The sequence below is a fragment of the Esox lucius genome, chromosome 14 (genome assembly GCF_011004845.1).
Source record: "Esox lucius isolate fEsoLuc1 chromosome 14, fEsoLuc1.pri, whole genome shotgun sequence".
NCBI classification, from domain to species: Eukaryota; Metazoa; Chordata; class Actinopteri; order Esociformes; family Esocidae; genus Esox; species Esox lucius.
In genome coordinates, this window is record NC_047582.1 from 15,000,802 (window position 1) to 15,023,196 (window position 22,395).

Sequence of the window (22,395 nt, forward strand, 5' to 3'; positions counted from 1 at the left end):
GGCCAAAGCAACAAACCTTAAGAACAAAAGGATGAATATCCTACAATGGCCCAGTCAAAGTTGTGTTCCCAATCCCATTTGAAAATGTTGGTCCAGAAGCATGGTCCAGAAACTGAAACAAAATTGCCAAAATGAATGGGCGAAAATCACTCCGACATTGTGTGCAAGGGTGGGACATACCAAAATACTTTAAAGTTCCATTTCAGCAAAAAGTGTCTATACCAAATAAGAGTGTGCAGTGGTTGAATACTTAGTAAAATAGACACGTCAATATTACTTTAAAAATAAAATAAATATTGAATTGACTGTCTTATGCCTATAATTTCCAGGCCCCTCCCCCTTGAATCCTTTATGGCGCATTGTTGTCCTATAGCCAACTATTAATTTGATCACAGTCGCATATGTCATATGCCATGGCCTAATCGGTAGAGCAGGGTATTTGCAATGTCAGGGTTATGGGTTTGATATATATATAAAAAACTTTATGGACTCATTACTGCAAGTTACTCTATAGCTACATGAGGGTCTCCTAAAGGACTAAGATACAAATAAATTCCCCTAGCATCAAATTCAAAGATAATATAAGTTATTAGTTAAAACCGCAACAACAAGCTTTTTATTGACGGAGAAATGAACTGATTATTCTTACTAGAAAAAAAATATCAGGGAATTTGACTTGCTATACCTTTAAATGGCATTTTGTATTTCTAAGTATTTTTTAGCTGTCTTTAACTAAATGATTCGTTGCCAACACTATGAAATGGTGCTAGTGAGAAACATATCCGAATTGCGCTGCATGTGTAAACGCAGCAGTTTTGTCATGTTTTCAAGACGTTAGAGCACGGTGGAGAGAATTCAGAACATTTGTAACTCCTGTCAAGGCTTCAGTTCCACCGTTACTTGGTCTGCAGACTATAGTCACGTATGTGGAAGAGATGGTGCTGAAAGGACAGCGCCCTTCATTGTTGAGCCGGGCGTGATACGGTTAACTAAGGGCAAGCTCTTGCCTTCTGACCCTACTATAAAGACTCACATTTCAAGTTCCTTGGTTCCCTCGTTAAGGTTAAAGCTACATTTCATCAGCAAATCATTGTCCTATAGCAGTGACTAAACTGATCATTTGGGCATCACTTCCGGACAGACTGATGATGTCCCCCAGCCATCTCTAAGCACCAGTCACTGTGGAGGAGTTAGCTTGCATCTTAGAGGTAAACCTCAGAATCTTTCAAACTCATTGCATATTGAGATATGTCATAGATAGATTAGGCTAGATTATGTTTGGCACGTTATTGGATCTGGTGTTAATGGTTTGCATGTTAGCAACAAGGGGTTACGCTATTTTCCATCAACACGAGCAAGCAGTTCAACAGATTATGCTACACCTTTGGTTTGGAAATTGTGATAACTGCTACAGAAAATGTGGTGCAGTGTAAATGTCTCTGAGTTATTGCTTGAAATGAGCTTTTAAAGCAAATAGTTGTATCCTATCTGAAGATGCAAATAACTATTTATTGTATTTTCATATAAAATAATTTCGTACATGTCCTATTTATTCATCGCGCGTGCCATTCTTCCTTTCAACAACGAAGACAGAAACACACAGTACATGCAGCGCTGATACCGTTCACGGTGCAACCACCTGAGCTATCAACCGGCAAGGCGGTGGCTGTCAAGCTTACACATCGCAATTTGCAAGCAGCGCAACATCGGATCAGGTCTCAGGAATCCCGTGGTGCAGTCATGTCTACAACTGGGGAAGTCCCTGCCTTCTTCAAGAACATGGGTTCGGGTAGCCCCAAGCCACGGCAGAAATTCTGTGGCATGTTCTGTCCAGTTGAAGGCTCTGGCGATAGCAAGACGTTGGATTTCCAGTCACTGCCCGGAGGCAGTAAAAGGAGTGATGAACGGGTCATTGACAGGCAGACGGACATCTCCCAGCCAAGAGTCGAGATAAGGGAGAGCAGAGGCAAATCTGCCCTGCAAAACCTGGATGACAGGGTAAGAGCTGCAGATCTGTGTGATTTGCCACACCGGATTAAATAAAATGTATTTATTTATTGATTGTACCTCTTTTTGTCTGCTTACCTCTCAGAGAAAAAAACAAACAGAAATAGACTTTTAAATAGATTAAATGGTTTCTCTAGAAACTACCGAATCAGTAGTTATGGAATTGCTTACCGTCTCATTTGAAACCATTTAGCAAATGGCTTCAGTCAATCAATGCAACGCAGTGCAAATAACTGCCAACTGCATATATGATCCTCAGGCTCTAGTGTGTTGTTCAGACTCCATAAAGTTACTCGATGGTCGCTTAAGCTATTTTACACTTCCAGATCTAAAAAACAGGTGCCATAGCTATTGACAGAACGAACCTGATCTTGGACGGGAACAGACTTTATCGTTTCAATACAATTGTACACGTGGGATCAGACTTGTTCTGCCAGGCTAATTGGATATTGAAGTAGCATGAAAAGCTATGAACTCTATAAAGCTGAGCAGCGCAGGCCTAGAACACACATAATATCCTACGCCAGAACTGGACATAATCTAGTAGTTAGTATTTCCCATAAAGCTATGTTACTTGATATGCTGTGCTGGGTGGTCAAATACAGTATTATGGAGATCCTTCTGCCTCTGCCTAACAGTGGGTGTCGTTGTTCAGGCAGGCTGCACATGTAGCTTACTGCATAGGCCTATAGAAACGCATTGTCTTTATTCTGGACAGATTTTGGCGACAGTTAACCCTCAGTTTTCAAATCATCCTCTCCCGTGGCCTGGTCGTCCGAGGGAGTAGTTTCTTTTGCAAGCTGGCCGAAGTGCTGGCTGACGTTCCATAGGGTCCAAAAAATAATAATTGTATGTGTGAAGGGCTGTGATGTAGCTCCCCCTCCCAAATAATGTAATCAGTTTTTGACACTAGTGGATTAGTATGTACGACTTATTAGAACTAATGTAGTCTGTTATTTCTATTAAATCACGCCATGTAGTTATTTTTGTTCATTAGACCTGAGATTATTTAAATGTATGTTGTTTCATACACAACCATTGATCTATTATATTTTTTAGGGGGTAATCATGACGTTTAGGGACACGTTCTTTAACAATGACGTAACCAAAATTAATACTATAGAGAATCAACAAAAAAACATGGCGTGGAATATAGATTCAGGACAGGCAATAAGGGGTGTAGCTATAGCTTTAGCCCATGGTAACCTACTGTCTAATCCAGGCTGAGAAATAGGCCTCTATAGTAGTGCCTCACTTTTCTATGGTTTAGGGCGGGGCTCTGCGCATGCACGTTGGGCTTCACTCAGTGAGTCTCTGTCCCTCCCCCCTCTGTGTCGGAGTCTGTCTGGCAAGGTTTGGTGCATCGGCGGAGAACGGGAGTGAGGACGTGATTCGGAGCTGCGATTATTTTCCTAGATTTTGCGAGCGGTGGCCTCCCCCTTTAGGACGCACGACTCCTTTTGGAATTTGTCTCTTTGCTGATATTTTTCTGCTTCCTCCTAACCGGCCTTGATACACCCGGCAAAACCGCACTATTCTGAACATCCATTTCATTGATAGCGGTCCACTAAGCGCAGCAACCAGAACAGCGAAGCGAAGATGTCTGGGCAAGGCTATCAGGGCAAGAAGAACATTCCCCGCATTACAGTGAGTTAGGAAAACATGTTTTCATCCCAAAGATACAAATTGTGCATGTATAACTAACGAACCTTCAAATACACCTTTCCCTTGCATATCTATCGAATCGCTTATGAGCCTCAGAGGTGAACGACCTGTTTGCATCATGCTGTGAAATGCATTCTGCACGAGCTCCTTGTTATAGGCCTGTAATAAGGTGCTTATGAGAAATGCGTGATCTTTCAAAGAGTAAGACTGTTTGAAGGACCATCTTCATTCTCGTTGTTTGACCAGATGAAAGCCTGTGGCTGTCTGCCCAGTGTGGCTAGGCTATTCACATGGCTTTGTAGACTATCCTTGAAATCAATTGTCCGTGAATTATTTTTGCGTATGAAGCAGGCAGGGCACAAGGATGGGGTTTTGTGGTTGTGAATTATGTTACATTTCCACTCCGATGTTCTTTGGTAGGCAACGCTGAATTGTGGGTTATTAGTGGTAGCAACTGCAAGAACAAATGCTATAGCTTTCTCGCATCCGCCCATCATCCGCTGCAATGTCGGACTTGTTTTTCCGGGCAGTGACAACTGTGGTAGACGTTCGCCTAATTTGTCATTGTTAATATGCGGTTTTGGCACATGCAGGCAGTTATTGTTAACGATTGTGTGTGATTTTGGGTGAGGCAGGCCTGCCACCCCGTAGGTTATCACCGAAAGTCGGCAAAAATCATGGCGAGGAGAATAGAGGTATCTCATAATGGAACGAGAAGAATGGGAGGGAGCGCCAATGGCTCCAAATTTAGGACTCGTCTCTCAGCCTCCTCACTAATGAAGCGAAAGTGTCAAAAACAGACTATTACTATACACGTACATATTAATTTCATCGAATTGGTTGATTTCAAGATTTGCGTCCCCACTAAAGCACACTGGTCCATTCGGTTTCATGGTCACAATAAACTACCTACCCTCACGAGTCCCCACCCCACTGCATGCTTGAAAAGCCGACATTTTATAAAACACGCCTAGGCCAAAATACCATGTAAGATAAGTACTATAGAAATATGTTGTTTAAGCTTTTGAATGGACAGTGCTCCTAATTTGGTGTGTGTGATTATTTGTGTGGACAAAGAAAATATTCTGAAAGGGATTGTAGCTGTCATCCTGGTGGGTGTTACTAGCAGGCTCTCTGACTGCCTGAGTGGGACACAACTGGAGCAGGTTGGGCCTAAATCCCATCCTATGGTGGATGCTGCAGCTGCCAGCCGTCTCCATGCAGTACCCCATGACGGGGAACAGGCCAAAATGATCCAATAATGATCTCTTCACACAGTCACACACAGAAAGAAAACTCATTGTCATGTTGCATGCTCATGCCCCCATACTGGGCATCCTCCCAGTCGGTCTTCCCTCTGAGTTTCCATTGTTCAACTTAGCTGCCCAACATGGGGCGGAAGGGAAGAAAAGATACGCTTAAAGTGGGCACAGACTGACAGAGAAACCTGGGTGATTTATTATACACTACTAGGGGAGCAGCCAGCCGCAGTGTGTATTGGTGCCACACCCCAGAGGCAGTTAACACACAGAGCTGCCTGTCAGCCTGTCTGTCTTCATACATCCAGGTCTTCAGTATCCTTGTTACTGTATGCGTGTAGACTGTCACAGCCTAGCCAGTTATAGTGCCTGTAGCCAGGGCTTCACAGGGTCTTACTGGGTATAAGCTGTTTCATGCCAGATTGATTTGCCTGTGACTGTTTTAATTTGTGTATCAGCAGTGTGTGTGCAAAGAGAAGCTGTTTCATCCATTATTATCCTCACACTACTTGTCTCTGCATTCAAGCAGTTCTAGAGTAGATTCTCCGCAGAACCTAACTGTTCAGTGTTAGATCAGAAGATTAGGGGTCAAAGTAGCCCAGTGATTAAGCTAACTCTAAGCGGATATGGAATGTTTACGATGGACCAGGGAATGGGAACATTAGGCCAGAAAGAAAGATGAAGGGAAAGAAAAATGGAGACAGTGTAAGAAAAAAGAACAGCTAAACTAACATGTTAAACTATTCACTGTATAGCCAGACACAGAAGACGAGGATGGACACACACAAAGGATGTTATTGTATGCTACGTACTGTCTTGCAAGTTAATCCAGTTGTGTCATTAATTTTGGGTTATGACATAATTAGATCTGAATGTCCTTTTTCAAACACATATGCATGCGCGAGCGCATGTACACACACACACACACAGACACACACACACAAACACAGTTGTTGAGATTGGAAAGTCAAAGGGCAGCAGGCTGACTGCAGTATGAGGCTGTTGCCACCAGCTGGGGTGGTCAGCTGCAGAGTGCAGGGAGACTGTCTGGGGAGCAACATGTCTCAGGGAAACCTCATAAAATATGAATGTTGTCCCAAAAATGCCACCTGGAGCTACTTTTTTCTCTCGAGACATAGCTGATTTACAGTTTACAGTCTGACACTTAGTTACAGATGGAAAAGACAAACAAAAACAATTTTGATGCATTGTTTTTTTAAAGGTATTACTGAAAGGGCTCCTCTATGAAATAATGACTTTTGATAGCCTAGATGATGGATTCACGCGTTTTAATGTTTGTATTTAATTTGATCTTTAGTTAACCTTTCAGACAGTAGGGTGATGCCCCCACCACTAGGCCCCTGCCACCCCAAAACCGTTTATCATTTTAACATGAAATATTTCGTAATATTTTAAAGATAGAGGTCTTCCGGTAGTTCCCATTCTGTAGGGACACAAGTTCAGGGGTCAATACAGTACTTGGGTAAGGCCGTCGTGGATATGCCTGTTTATCAATAAGACCCTGTCTCATCTTGTTACATCAGTCTGTGGAAATTAAGACTGCGCATCTCCAGTCGGCCATTCTACTACTTCCACAATGCACTATGGCCCAGAACATTCCGTGTTCACACATTACACAAAGCACACTCTTAGTTCTAAGGGTCACCGAATGCCTGCCAAGAAGGCTTTTTTCTTCAGATATACTTCAGGATTTCCCCATTCATAAAGCTTCCAGTGTGATCTGACGTGTATTTATATACAGTGTCTCACAGAAGTGAGTAAACCCCTCACATTTTTGCTAATATTTGATTCTATCTTTTCATGTGACAAAACTAAAGAAATGACACTTTGCAACAATGTAAAGTAGTGAGTGTACAGCTTGTATAACAGTGTAAATTTGCTGTCCCCTCAAAATATTGCAACACACAGCCATTAATATCTAAACCGCTGGCAACAAAAGTGATTACACCCCTAAGTAAAAATGTCCAAATTGGGCCTAATTAGCCATTTTCCCTCCCCGGTGTCATGTGACTCGTAAGTGTTACAAGGTGTCAGGTGTGAATGGGGAGCAGGTGTGTTAAATTTGGTGTCATCGCTCTCACACTACCTCATACTGATCACTGGAAGTTCAACATGGCACCTCACGTTAAAGAACTCTCTGAGGATCTGAAAAAAATAATTATTGCTCTACATAAGGATGGCCTAGGCTATAAGAAGATTGCCAAGACCCTGAAACTGAGCTTCGGCACGGTGGCTAAAACCATACAGCGGTTGAACAGGACAGGTTCCACTCAGAACAGGCCTCGACATGGTCAGCCATAGAAGTTGAGTGCACATTCTCAGCGTCATATCCAGAGGTTGTCTTTGGGAAATAGACTTATGAGTGCTGCCAGCACTGCTGCAGAGGTTGAAGGGGTAGGGGGTCAGCCTGTCAGTGCTCAGACCATATGCCGCACACTGCATCAAATTGGTCTGAATGGCTGTCGTCCCAGAAGGAAGCCTCTTCTAAAGATGATGCACAAGAAAGCCTGAACAGTTTGCTGAAGACAAGCAGACTAAGATCATGGATTACTGGAACCATGTCCTGTGGTCAGAGGAGACCAAGATAAACTTATTTGGATCAGATGGTGTCAAGCGTGTGTGGTGTGTGTGGCGGCAACCAGGTGATGAGTACAAAGACAAGTGTGTCTTGCCTACAGTCATGCATGTTGGTTGGAGTGTCATGGTCTGGGGCTGCATGAGTGCTGCCGGCACTGGGGAGCTACAGTTCATTAGGAAACCATGAATGCCAACATGTACTGTGACATACTGAAGCAGAACATGATCCCCTCCCTTCAGAGACTGGGCCGCAGGGCAGTATTCCAACATGATAACGACCCCAAACACACCTCCAAGATGACCACTGCCTTGCTAAAGATGCTGAGGGTAAAGGTGATGGACTGGCCAAGCATGTCTCCAGACCTAATCCCTATTGAGCATCTGTTGGGCAAGGTCTCTAACATCCACCAGCTCCGTGATTTCGACATGGAGGAGTGGAAGAGGACTCCGGTGGCAACCTGTGAAGCTCTGGTGAACTCCATGTCCAAGAGGGTTAAGGCAGTGCTGGAAAATAATGGTGGTCAAAGAAAATCTTGACATTTTGGGCCCAATTTGAACATTTTCACTTAGGGGTGTAAACACTTTTGTTGCCAGCGGTTTAGACATTAATGGCTGTGTGAGTTATTTTGAGGGGACAGCAAATTGACACTGTTATACACGCTGTACACTCACTACTTTACGTTGTAGGCAGGTGTCATTTCTTCAGTGTTGTCACATGAAAAGATAGAATCAAATATTTACAAAAATGTGAGGGGTGTACTCGCTTCTGTGAGATACTGTACACTATAGCAGCTGGCCACAGGAAAATAAGGGAAGGTAAGCAACTGAAATGTAGACATACCTCAGGCTTAACATAACCCAGTGCAACCTGGGATTGCTCCCTGACAGGCTACGTTTCCTTTTTCTTTAAGAGGATCCGGCTGCCGCTACAGAGTGTCTTTATCCAGATTGTTGGCTCAACAGAATCCATGCTTCTAAATCGGAGTGTCTGCACATTGAGATTAGGAGTACTATAACAGACATGGTTTGTATGTCATAAGCCAGACAACCACCCAGCAGCATCTGCAGTCTTCAACCAAGTGGAGTGTCTTGAAGTTCATAAGGTTGGAGTTCTGTCCTCCCTTCACCTAAATAAACTACTGGATAAGTAACTATGACTTCCTTGTGAAGTCTTCACTATTTGAGAACAATGCATACTGTTGTCTGATTACCTCATTGATAGTATTTGACAGTATTTGATCTAGGAAGGTTTTGTAGGTCCATTGAAAATGGGCTCTGTCTATTTCTCTCGTGCAATGTGGGATAAAAAAGTCTTTGCTCTCGGTTTGCTTCAGCATATTCACAAATGCTGCAGCTATATTTAAACATTAGTAGTCTGTCGTCCACACCCCCTGTCACATAATATACTGGATTGATTTGCCAAGAGGACTGATCAATGCTACCTCACTCAGTCTATCAGTCTGTATGTCAGTCTTTCATCTCTTATATAACCACTGTACAGCCTGTAGTCTGGTGCAAGGAATGTTATTTGGATATTTTTGCTACAACCATCTAAATACCAGATACAACTGAGTCCACGTCCTGTTTGTGTGAATGGAGCTGGTTCTCATCCAGGGAATGGTCACAGACATGTTTGGCCAAGGTCCAGTACAATCAAAAAGATAGATGCTCTACCAAGACATGCATTAGAAATGCATTACTTCAGTGACCCAGCAAATTAGGATTCTTTCTGTCCTGCAAATGCTTCTGGGAAAAGAAAAAAGAATACGCTTTGCCGCATGAAATAATGATGAAATAGGCAAGCATATTTATAAACTGAAGTACTTCAAAGTAGATTAAATTTGAAAGCACTTAACTGTTGTTATCTTGGGACCTGTACTGGAAGTTAACAAGGATGACTTTCATTGTAATCTTGAAACAAAACCACTTATTTACTTTGTAAATTTTCTTGGCATGTGTGGGGAAATTAAGTTATCTAAAAGTTGAGATATAGTTTTTATATCATGATAGCTGAGTATGTACATATTTGTAAATGAAATGCCTCCAGCTTGTCTAAACGCACTACAGATAATGCTGTAATAATAGTAAACCACATGACACAATAGCATTTGTGACTGAGTTGTTCAGTGAATAGTTGCCAAAACAAGATGGAGTCATGCCAGGCCTTGCAGCACAGCAGTCAGCTACACATAGATGTGAGAATAGAATGGGTTCATCACTGCTGTCACACCGAACCATCAAAACAGACAGCTGTCTATATGCCAAGACCTGACAGTCATCACCAACAAGACATTCATTAAACACTTATTTAGGAATGTGTATGTACATGTTAGCCTTCGTTTTTGCATGTGTTTCTTCGGTCGTAGGCAACAAGTTACCACTTCGATCAGGAAAATGTTTACCATAGGAAGTCAGTGTCACAGATATGGGTTTTCTGTTCTTTAGGTCTTTCCAAGTGTGGCATTGGGAGGCCCTTTGGAAATGAGTTATGCTTAGGGCCAGGGCTTTGAGTAGGGAAACACGCTAGAGGCTGAAACCCAAACAGAGCAGCCTTTGTTTGTGAAGGATGCTGAAGGGCTCGTGACCAGAATTGTCTCTCCCCTTCTGGAGAGGAGGCTGTCACCACCAGGGCTGTAGAGGGGTGTGCCGGGGGACTGGTCTCACCCCTTTCACTGTGGCCTGGTGAAAGAGGCTGTGGATGACTGATTAGCAGATGTACAACCCGATCAGTCCTTTATTATGGTTGTTATTCGGTCAGCCAGGCGGTCCCTTGTCATTGTTTCATCAGTAAGTTTCTCGCCCTGCAGAGGACAGTGCAGATTGATCTAGCATTGTTTGGTATTGGTAAATGAGATTCTGGACAGGGTTGCCGTGTCTCTCTGCACTCTAGCCACTTTTGAAGTAGTCTGCCTGCAAGCTCAGTTGTGGTCGTTGGCCGGAAAATGTAGCCAAGGAATGGCTGTGATGAAACAAGACCTTACTTTTAAAGTGGGGCATCGGCATCCTCACATTTTCAGTTTTAGTCTCGCTTTTAGACTGTAAAAGCAGTCATCCTATTTTCATTGCACACTGCTGCCCAAATCCAACCCTGTCTGGTCAGTATGTTATGAAGAAAAAATTGGCACGTATACTAACTTATCACGTTTGAATCGTTTAGAGCGATCGTCTTCTGATCAAAGGGGCCAAGATCGTGAACGATGACCAGTCCTTCTGCGCTGACATTTACATGGAGGATGGCCATATCAAGTGAGTTTCAAGGTGACACCTATGTTCAACAGACTCTGTTACTAAGTTAGCTACCTCTGAGCCATCTTTACCATGCATTTGACCTTCATTAACACTATTCATTGTTGGGTTTTAAAGAGTTAATGACAACAACTCCCTGTCCCTGCCTTTCTCCGTCTCTGTTCCCCTCTCTTCTTGTCCATGCTTGCTCTCTCATTCTCTCTCCCTCTTCCTCTGACTTCCAGACAAATTGGAGAGAACTTGATTGTGCCAGGGGGAGTGAAGACCATCGATGCCCACGGGCGCATGTTGATGCCAGGGGGCATCGATGTGCACACACGCTTCCAGATGCCCGACCGGGGCATGACCTCAGTGGATGACTTCTACCAGGGCACCCGCGCTGCCCTGGCAGGGGGCACCACCATGATCAGTATGTACCCCACCCCCCACCCACGTCATGTGGTACCACTGTGTCACTTCCGTCTGTGGTAGCACCAGGTCCTGAGCCTGTAAAGTCTGCTGAGGCTAGTCTATTCCCTACCAATTGAGGAGAAGTGTAAACCAAGGAAGTCATTCAACACAGTTCTTTTTAAGCTGTTACTGGTAATCCATAATTGGTCGGTAAAGGTGCGCCCTGCCTGTAGTGTTGTTGGAGTTCAGCTGCCTCAGCAAAGGCATGCACGGCCCCCCTTCCTCAGCAGCCGCAGCCCCCCCCCCTCCACCAAACTAGCTCTGCAAATGGGAGACATCACCAAACACAGGCAGTGTCACAGTGCACTTAAGTATAAGAGAATATATGCATAAAACAAACAGAAAAAGAAAGATTTCGAATTTGCTGATCAGCTAAAAAACAGTAAAAACTGGACTTTGTGTTTCTAGTTGACCACGTGGTTCCGGAACCTGGGGCCAGCTTGTTGTCGGCTTTTGAGCAGTGGCGTGAGTGGGCCGACAGCAAGTCCTGCTGTGACTACTCCCTGCACGTGGACATCACTGAATGGCACAAAGGAGTCCAGGAGGAGATGGAGGCCCTGGTCAAGGACCATGGTACGGACACGCTAAGTCATATAGTAAATTATCAGTGGTTATTTATGTGTTTTTTGAAACATGTTAAACAAATGGTCTCTCCCGTCTGTTTCTTCTGTTGCCGTTTATGTTCTCCGTGTTGGTCTTTGTTTCTTTCTCCACTCAAACTGTCTGTTCCTTCCTTTTCTCAGGGGTCAACTCTTTTCTTGTCTATCTGGCTTATAAAGATGTTTTCCAGCTTACTGACTCTCAGGTATGACTTCCTTTATCATACTGTCAATGTTGTAGGTTGGCTCTCTGTTTGTCTGACAGGAAACTCATCTAGCGTTTCCGCCACAAAGAATATTTGCTGCTAGTTGTGAATGTGACTTACTCGTGTCAGTAGAATTTGAGGTTCAGATGGGCTATTTCCTTCATGCCCCCCCCCCCCTCCTCTCTGACCCTCTCTTCCAACATTAATGTCATCTCAGAGGAGAGAACCATTGAAAAATACAGCTCCTGTACCTATTTCATCCCATCAGTGTCCATGATAGCCAACGTGGCCTTCCGCACGACCCCCCTGAACATAATACAAGCTGATTCCCATTTGGGGGTGGTGGAGGGGCTGGGGGGTGGGGTGATGCAGTAGATGTAGTAGATGTGTGTTTTTCCGGAGGGAGTAACGGATGATGAAACAATGTACCAGTCCAAGTCTTCAGTCCGACTCATGATAAAACAGATGAATATCTGTGGCTCCTCGGGAATTGGCCCGCATTGGTCTGTGCACCTGTGTTTGGGATGCACGGTTGCTACTCGGCCAAAGGATTACATTCTCCTTTACGCATGCCTCCCAAAGCAGACTACAATGGCTTTTTAAAGCATTTCTGGCTGTTGGGAGGCGATGACTCATACAATACACATACATCAATCTTATATCAGTAACCGGTTCTCCTCTCCCACGGTTGTGTTTGAGACCTTCAGAGTGTGTGAGTACGGCCTACTGTGTGAAAGTGGCTTTATCATTCACCTTGCTCAGCGATCAGAGTATTGTCAGTCCACTTCACTATAGACCTGTGTGTCTGTTCTATGTTCCACCTGTGGATATCTGATGCTGTTAGCTTGGTTGTCCCCTGCAGGTCTACGAGGTGTTCAGTGTGATCCGGGATCTGGGGGCCATCGCTCAGGTCCATGCTGAGAACGGAGACATTGTGGCTGAGGTAAGACTTGGGGATAACACATCATCTATTGGCCCGTCAGAACCCCTTATTCCACACTGGACACTGGGCAGTTTTAAAGCATGCCTGTTCTGTCCGTTCAGGAGCAGCGCCGAATCCTGGAGCAGGGCATCTCTGGACCTGAGGGGCACGTTTTGAGCCGTCCTGAAGAGGTAGAACGCGTCTCCATTTGATTTCAGAGTTCTTACCTCTTTCAGTTTGTATCCTCCCCTTTATGGTACCATAACCTTTGATGGTCTGCCTCAGGTGGAGGCGGAGGCTGTCAACCGCTCTGTGACCGTCGCCAATCAGACCAACTGTCCGCTCTACATTACCAAGGTGATGAGCAAGAGTGCCGCTGATGTCATCGCCCAGGCCAGGAAGAAGGGTGAGAGACTGTTGCCAGAGCACAAACAAGGCGTTGGTTATGTCAGAAACACATCTCTAATCACATTATGTTTCTGTGTGACCTCGCAGGCACCGTGGTGTATGGGGAGCCAATCACGGCCAGTCTAGGCACGGACGGCTCGCACTATTGGAGCAAGAACTGGGCCAAGGCTGCTGCCTTCATCACTTCCCCGCCCCTCAGTCCAGACCCGACCACGCCCGATTACCTCAACTCCCTGCTCTCCTGGTGAGAGTACTAGCTCAATACCGTTACAGCCCGGATTAGACAAGTATCCACACTGTTGTCACGGTAACAACGCCAAGTTGGACTGTCATCCAAGAGGTGAACAGTCATTCCACAGTGAGCCCAAGTGTCTCCGGTCCTCATCCATCTCTTTGCCTGTGCTGTCCTCTGCAGCGGGGACCTTCAGGTGACCGGCAGTGCCCACTGCACTTTCAACACTGCCCAGCGTGCCGTAGGAAAAGATGACTTCACTCTCATCCCAGAGGGCACCAATGGCACTGAGGAGAGAATGTCCCTCATCTGGGACAAGTGTGTGGTAAGAGACGTACAGTACACAGATACACAACAAAAACTACAGCGTACTACCTGGCGAAACTACAGCAAACTACGGACGTGTGTATTGTATGTCACATGCAGAATCTGTATGCGTCCTGAGAAGGTTCACATTCACATAACAATTGCATACACACACGCACTCATCTACGTCTTCATAAAAACAAAATATATCCCCAAAAATTAAAAGCACAACTTTTATGCTCTCTCTTGGCCCATTCAGGTGACTGGTAAAATGGATGAGAACCAGTTTGTGGCTGTTACCAGCACCAACGCCGCTAAGATCTTCAACCTGTACCCACGAAAGGGCCGCATTGCTGTGGGCTCTGACGCCGACCTGGTGCTCTGGGACCCAGACGTCACCAAGATCATCTCAGCGAAGAGCCACAATTCGGTCAGTCGGTCACACACTAAATACTTCAGACAGGCTTAATCTACTGTACATCCAGACATATTGCATTACACATGTTGTATTACATCTGTGATTCATCGACGGGAAAAACTCCAGAATGAAATAGCTCAACTGTGAACATTCAAGTGAGCTTAATAAGTTCAATGGTAAATAGTTCTTTTTATGGTCATCTGACTCCTGAACACATATGTTTAGTTGCATTCCCTTGTGCTTGGGTGTGGGCCTTATGGTGACTAAGAGAAGTGATGTCATCCTGAACCTCTGCCAGAGTTCTGGAACATGTCATTTCTGATTGTTAGCAGACAAATCAGCGTGTCTGTTTTTGCAATTGAATTGCCATAGCTCTGTTTTACTTTTTTTCTCCATTGTTTAGTCAGGAAATAAATTAATGTACAAGGGAAATATTTAGCATTTGAATGTGTCTGCGTCCATCTTCCATGTGACCACATGCTTTTTCTAAGCCCTAGGGAGCACACCAAATCGTTAGGACCTAAGCCCTCTGTAGACAGCAGGTTTTAGAAGGGTGGTCACACTGCTCTCCACTGCCCACAGCTTGTTGTAAGTTCAGGGTAACTCTCCTTGCTCCTCCTCACTGCCTGGTCAATGGCCTGGGATACAATCTAGAAAACCTTTGGCTAATGCTCCAACCAATAGGCTATCCTGGTGTCCCAAAAAAACCCATGGGGAACTTTTATGATTAGACATTGACTCAATATTAAGCAGAATTCCAGTGGCAGTTTGGACAACTGAACAAATTATTTTATGTCAAAATGAAAATAACATTCTACATGTTTTTACAAACTAATACTTAATGAATAACCAAAAAATCGAGTTGTTTCATACTTATTCAGCCCCCTTTGTTTATGCATGCCTAATGTAATTCAGGGTTAAAATTTGGCTTGACAAATCATATATCAAGTTGCATGAACTCACTTGGTTCTTCTGGAATGACTAGGGTGACCAGATTCAATAGGGTGAAAAGCAAAATATAGCATATGTGACAAATTAATGAATTGATTTGAAACAACAACAACATAGTGTTTGCACTCTGGATAATATGAACACATTAAACACTAAAATGAACACAGCCCACGTTTGAGTCCGCTTGTCTTTAATGAGTTTGTCATAGAAAGCTGTGCACATGAATACAAAATTTACTCTGACAAATAACATTGCCTTCATGGATGGTTGTTACAGCGAGGTGGGATTTCACCCGCTCAGGGTGCTTGGGCTTGGCAGATTGTGATGACTAAAATGTGATTGGAACTTTACAGTGGTGGCAAATCGTGATAACCTGTCACATTCGAAGGGGCAGTAGGTCCGACCAATAAAAACGCAGGACCAAGTGAAAATACGGGACAAAACATGATTTTTTCTAAATAAGTCGGGAGAACTGAAAACAGCCTGAAATACAGGACTGTCCCGGGAAAAACGGGATGTCTTGTCACCTTAGAAATCACCTGTAGGAAAATAAACGTCCCAGTGGAAGTTTGTCATCATGAGGTAATGGGTGATTTTAAAACAGAATAATTGTTCAATCTTTATGATGGGACAAGACTGAGGTTGGAGCAACCTCATTGCAGTAATTCTACAAGACCTTAACAAGCAAGAAAGTATACAAAGAAACAGACAATAAATATTCTATACAACACGGCACTTTTGGAGTAGATTCTTTTTTTATATATATTGCACAATCCAGGTGTGCAAAGCTTATGGAGCGTTACCAAAGGTATTGAACCCAGGTTTCCTGAGGGGAATTTCATAGATGCTTGGAGTGTTTCCATTGGACCATATCTCCACATATATATTAGTGATTTATTTTCATTGATATTAAAAATAACTTGAAAGGATTTCTGTAAATCCTTTACAAAACAAATTCAATAAATTTCCATCACATTGTGTAACGCAACCAAATGTAAAAAAAAATAAAAAAGTGTGGGGGGGGCGGGATGAATACTGAAGACCAACACATCACAATGAGCTTATATGTAATGTGAAAATACTAATCTGATCCAAATAATAACACTGTTCTACATTCTGCCTCTCCTCCCTCCCCTGGACTCTCTTAGAATCAGGAGTACAATATCTTTGAGGGCTTGGAGGTGCGCGGTGCCCCCCTGGTGGTCATCAGCCAAGGCAAGATCATCCTGGAGGAGGGGAGCCTCCACACCACCGAGGGGTGTGGCCGCTTCATAGGCCGGAAGCCCTTCTCTGACTATGTCTACAAGAGGATAAAGGCTCGCAGTCGGGTATGGCGCGGATAAGACCAACTTGATCATTGTGTTGTGCTGCCTACAGTGTTACTGTTGTAACTAAGGGAGTGGGTTATTATCCCCCACCATTTAAAAAAAATCTTCAGCTGTTGTCTCGTGATAAGATAACGTTATTTGTTAACAAACTGAAAGCTGCATCAGACTATCAGTTACCTTTGGGACGTTTGATCTTGCCCCTTGATACTTCATCCTCTCCTGTCCTCCAGCTGGCTGAACTCAGGGGTGTTCCACGTGGTCTCTATGACGGGCCCGTCTGTGAGGTGTCAGTCACACCCAAAACCATGACCCCTGCCTCCTCTGCCAAGACCTCTCCAGCCAAACAGGCAGCAGCCGGTGGCCAGCCTGTCCGTAACCTGCATCAGTCTGGATTTAGCCTATCTGGTGAGGAGCGTGGGTGGGGGTGGATGCATGGATTAATTCTCTACAAACATCCATCCTAATCATGGGATTGCATATGACATCAGAAATATATATTCACTTAACTTCTCTTGTCCTGTACTTGTAGGTGCTCAAATTGATGATAACTTGCCTCGGCGTAATACCCAGCGCATCGTGGCGCCACCCGGTGGCAGGGCCAACATCACCAGCCTGGGTTAACCACTCCATTGGCTCCAGGGGAAAAGAGGGCTTGAGGGGAGGGGCATCAGGGACTAGGGGCCAAGAAAAGAGTCACACCATTCCACCAGGAGCCAAAACCTCTAGCTACAGTGCCTGACAAGGTCTCCCCTCATCTCTCCCTCTCCTGCTGCGTACATCTCTCCCACACTCTCTCCCAAGCCCCCCAACCTCCCACCCTAGAGAAGACACCTAGAAAAAAAAAGATTTGCCTCATTTGAAGAAAAGAGAAACACTCCTTATTTGAGCACTTTTGACTGTATTATTTAGTGTTTTATACTGTACATTCTACCTGCCATGTGTTTTGTGTTGTCATAATTTTCCATGTTATAATAGAGGTGTCAAGACAGACTAGACTGTGCAGTTCTAACATGGTGAGAAGGTCAAGACAATTCTTGTTGCATTTGCATAGAGGAAGTCCATCCCTTTCTTCTTTTTTTAAGTTACAATGTAGGATAAATGAAGTAAGGAGACAAAAGGGGAACATTCTTTACTTGTGTTTTACTTTAAGATAATGGGCACATCAAATTAGTTGCGCTTACATTGTGTAGAGAACTTAGAGGAGCTAATATGCTTTCCTCAATCTTCACTGTCTCTGGTCATTTTGTTCTTTACTGTACAGCGTTTGTACAGTGTTGCACTCCCTTAATATTTACATCATTACTTCACTAATATGTCCAATAAGGAAAACTGTTATGAGACTGTAAAACCTTTCATTTGTATTGTTAAATAGTCATTCCAAGCTGGTAGAATGCTTTCCTTGTCCTCAGCCTACAGGATAAAGCATGATATTAGCATAAAGATTAACCACTGTAGGTTTGGAATCCTTAGATGAACTTCTCACTGGTGCTAACCTCATGTCATCCCAACAGTAGCATTGTTAGGGACTAGATGAAATGAAAACCCACGGTCTATATTTGGAAGCTGCTTGTGAGGCAGGAAAGTCCACTTGAACAGAAGGAGTGCTGGCGAGAGAGGCTATCATGGAACTTCTTGGCTAGGATATGTTGTGAAGAAATTAAGCTCGCAGGGAAAGAACGTTAGATGGATGGAAGGTATTCTTTACCATTCTGGGGAATGCCCAACTTGTGTCAGACAGTACCTGAGCTAAGCAGTATGTGCCCATATACCTAAAATGTATTGCATTCCATTACTGCTATGGGATCCCTCCCACTGTTCTAGAATGTCCCAGTACCAACCTGTGCATTTAGAAGACTGAATGTCTTTCTGCTCCCTGCCTCCATTTTTTCTATTCATTCACTACCCTTTTCCTTTTCAACTCTTTTATGTGCCTGAACCCACAAAAGTTGTACCTATAGTTGGATTTTGTATTATTCTTATTATCGTAAGAGAAGGGTGTAAGATAAACCTGTAAAATAGGCGGTGTTAACCGATATAAAGGTGCCAGATTTTGTTCTTTCGTATATTCCATTGGTAGTGCTCATGTAAAAAAAAGAAATGTTAAAAATGTTGTCATGTTTTTAACACGTTTTTACTGCCGTTTCGTTTGTTCTGTATGTAGTGGCCTATAGTTCACCACTATTGTTTACCTTGAAGTAGACATTTAGTAATGTATTTCTAACTGGCGTGCAGTGGTAATGTGTGAGGAACACGGCACACACCGGACCCAGTACACCACTCCTTTGGCCTCAGAAGCGACCTGCAGTGATATTAATGGTCCTTGGCTCTCGTTGATTTTACACAGTCTGGTTTTCATAGGCAAAGCAGTCCTCCTGCAGTTTTTCTTTCTGCGCGTCTTGGCCTAAAAGTCACAGTTTTGCAGTGTTTGCTTTTTCCTCTCCCTGATTCAACACTGAGCAACACAGTCACTCTGTTGGAGTGTTGTGTGTTGGACACACACACACAGACACGCGCACGCACTGTCACACACATACTCACATGCACGCAGTCACAAAACAAGTGACCATACATCACTGTGCTGTGGTTTGAACCCTAAGGTTTCCTGGCCCTGTCAAGGCCTCGTAGGTAGCCGTTAGAAGGTAGTTCCTTTCAAGTATAAAAATGGTATATCGTTGTTTAAGGAATCCATGTATGAAACACTACAAGACACCTTGTCACTAAATCTTGGCAAAACTTCTCAAACTGTAAGTGGCACTGCTACTCTCTTATCAAAAATTTTTTACAGATGTGTTGATTGAGTGGTATGCCAATTCTTCTAATTCTAAAATGTAATTTACCTAGGCAGAAAACACTATATTTTGCTTGTGTATTTTACTATAACAACCCACTTTCTTTTGGCTTCTGCAAGATGTTCAAGTAACCATAAAAGGGAGGGCTGCTTTGGGCTGTCTGCTTCTTGGTGTTCAATCCATCTGGTGTGGGGGACCAGGCCACTCCATGATGGTCTGAGTTATCTTGCGTAACCAGAGTGAATCTCTGAATATTGTCTGTGCTCAGACTAAGCTGTAATGTCTGGCATGTAAGATTAGGGCTAGGGCAAGTCTCCCGTTCTCACATGTTTAGAAGACATAGCCGAGCAAAAACTCTCTTTAGTCTAACTTTGCCTCTTCACTTTTGAATAGTTTACATTGAGATATTATGGACATCGTGATTATGATTTTAGATTGTTATTATGGTTATTGTCATCATTATTTTACCAGGGTTAATAACATTGTTCGTTCTCCAGTTGTTCTTCTTGATCCCATGGAAAACTAGCCAGGTTGTTGGCGTCTTTTCAGCATGAGTCTCCCAGTTGCTTGCTTGGTGTTGAAATGCAGATCGCTCAGACAGTGTGACAAAGGGTTGCGATTATTCATCCCTCTGTTCTCATAAACTGGCCGTTTTTTGGGGGGATTTGGGGGAGTGGGAGGGGGATATCGGGGGCCTAGCGAAGCACAAATACTATTTGGCAGCCAGGAGCGCATGAGACCTCCTGAGACTAAAAGTATGTCTTTGCTCGTTTTCCACCGCGTTCCTCCTCTCTTTTTTCCTCTCTCTCTGGCTCTTCCATTGTTTTCTCCTGTTGCCTTGACTACAAGGCCCTCAAGTCACCCTAGGCCCTACTCTTTGTTTGTCATGGCAACGGTTGTAAGATCGGAAGTTGCCCATAGTAACCCCTCCGGACGTGGTGCTATTAGAATAACATTGTGTCCGTGGCAGACTAGCAGAATGGGACACACACACACCCTCACACTATTTTCCCACCTGTACTACAGTTTTCTAAATGAAACTGTTGCAGCAGACTTCACCGTTTCAGTGTGTCACCGTTTGGCTATAGGCTTGTTGGGTGGGATCTACATGTGTCAGCTGACCCAGAATTTCTGGGCCCTAAATTGAGTAATTGAGAGGGCTGCACAAGCTTCACATAAAAACAATTACACAGAGCTCCTCTACAGCGCCACAGTTATCTACCTAACACCCAGCACTGTCTGTCACTGTGGCTAAGCACACGTGGCTAGCTTTTCCAATATTATAAATCGTCTCTCAATGCTGTGGTCACCCTCGCCAACACACACTGACACACAGTCAAGCATACACAGACACACGTATTCAAAATTCTTGCTCTGTCAGCTTGGATGTTTTTCTATGCCGTGCTAATATATGATGTATGCAAAACGCAGATTGAGAGAAGAGCTTTTGGTTTGAGGTTGCTAATGCTGTTAAAATCCTACCCATCCTCTCCTTTCCCTCTACCTTACCCTGTCCCATTGTGAAAGTAAAACTGTGTGATGGTGTTTGTCTTGATGGCTGTGGGGTTTTGAGGATGCTTGCTGTCTATGGAAAGTGTCAAATCCCATGGATGATGTAAAAACAATGATTTCCAAAAGTAAAGAAAATTAAGAAAATGTCTGTCTCTTGCGTGTTTTGGGATCCTGTTGTTCCATAGGACTGGTTTTGAGTGAGGAACAGAGTTTTGAGTGAGGAACAGAAGGGTTAAAATTAAGAGACCACTGCAAATTGAACCCTTCTGATCCTCTCTCAAAACTTTCCTTTTCAACTTTTTTGGAAAGGAAAGAAAAAGGTGCAGTGGTCTCTTAATTTTTTCCGGAGCTGTGTGTATGTATACATATATATAATATTTAAAAAAGATTTAGCTAGATAAACACATTAAGAACACAAAGTTTAAGTGGATATATTGCATCAGATGAAGGGAAAGTTAACCTCAATCTAAAGGCAAAAAGCGTCAAAGACATGAACATTTCATAAACACCATTCAATGGGGGAAGATTAGTACTGACTCATAAAGAAATGCGTCATAGTCATGATGCCTAATCAAATACAGTCTCACTTTGTATTCCAACCAGAGTTTCTCAAACTTTTTGTGCTAGGTACCAAAAAGTGTGGCCTTCCTACAGAAACTGTTTATACAAATATTGACAATCGTTTCATTAAAAATAAAAAATCCCCATTACAATCATTTAAGAACGTTAACACGTTAACACATTGCGTTGTCATACCATGGTCCATCAAACAATTTAATTTTGTATTTTGGACTAAAATTTGCATGAGCGAAATAGAAAACGCTCTGTATGTTGCAACCACTAAATAGCTGACATCCTCAATGGACTTGTGTAATTCTGGCTGTATAAAGGAAACATCAGTGCAATCAATAGGGCCTTTTAATTAGAAAAATGACATGGACCATCAGGAACTCCCCACCCAGACCAGCGCTGGACCGCAGACCTGGGTTTGAGAAATGCTGCCCTCATCCCAACCTTTCCTCTCCTATTAAATGCAGTTTTCTTGTAGGGATCCAAAGTGTAATGCTTCAGTGAATGACGGATGGCTAGAGATGTTTTTTATTTTTTCTCCAGTTGGTTGGGGTGGAGTGAGTGAGAAAATGGAAAACCATCAAAAGAGGCAGCCCTAACACACAAGCATGAAATCTCAAAACCTGGCCTATAAAGAGCGTCCCTCCAGACTTTACCCAGAATGCACCAGTACATAGCCAGTGCAGCAGGCGGAAGACAGGAATCATTATCATCCCATATGTCTATAGGACAAATTCCAGGAACAAGAGTGAGGAATATCTGCAGCCCAACCACTCAGTCTGCTCTAGGATTCCTGGCAGAGCAGAGACCAAGAGCACTATCCCACATAATCATCCATACAGGAATGAATGACCTCAGCAATGAGAGAGTGAATGTAGCCATGGCTCTAACCTAATAAAAGCAACTATAAAAGCAACATAGGCCTCTAT

The 22,395-nt window shown here is 43.6% G+C and overlaps 1 protein-coding gene across 2 annotated transcripts; it reads left to right on the plus strand.

The window, feature by feature from the left end:
- The first annotated feature begins 937 nt into the window (after positions 1 to 937).
- dpysl2b (dihydropyrimidinase like 2b) lies at positions 938 to 21,040 on the plus strand. Of its 2 annotated transcripts, XM_010893910.5 has the most exons (15): positions 938 to 1,208; positions 1,590 to 1,998; positions 10,687 to 10,775; positions 11,000 to 11,184; positions 11,634 to 11,798; positions 11,969 to 12,030; positions 12,893 to 12,973; positions 13,075 to 13,143; positions 13,238 to 13,358; positions 13,448 to 13,604; positions 13,776 to 13,917; positions 14,158 to 14,328; positions 16,416 to 16,595; positions 16,826 to 17,000; positions 17,125 to 21,040. In XM_010893910.5, the coding sequence occupies exons 2-15, from the start codon at positions 1,741 to 1,743 to the stop codon at positions 17,214 to 17,216; spliced, it is 1,947 nt and encodes a 648-aa protein (XP_010892212.1). In that variant the 5' UTR covers positions 938 to 1,208; positions 1,590 to 1,740; the 3' UTR covers positions 17,217 to 21,040. The 2 variants fall into 2 exon arrangements, with proteins under 2 accessions (XP_010892212.1, XP_010892214.1); XM_010893912.4 differs by lacking the exons at positions 938 to 1,208; positions 1,590 to 1,998 and adding an exon at positions 3,314 to 3,654.
- Positions 21,041 to 22,395: the final 1,355 nt, after the last annotated feature.

Excerpts from the sequence above, each read along its gene's own strand:
- dpysl2b (XM_010893910.5), top strand. The coding sequence starts at position 1,741 with ATGTCTACAACTGGGGAAGTCCCTGCCTTCTTCAAGAACATGGGTTCG. Across the intron at positions 11,799-11,968 it reads GGCCCTGGTCAAGGACCATG|GGGTCAACTCTTTTCTTGTC; the intron begins GTACGGACACGC and ends TCCTTTTCTCAG. Across the intron at positions 17,001-17,124 it reads GTCTGGATTTAGCCTATCTG|GTGCTCAAATTGATGATAAC; the intron begins GTGAGGAGCGTG and ends CTGTACTTGTAG.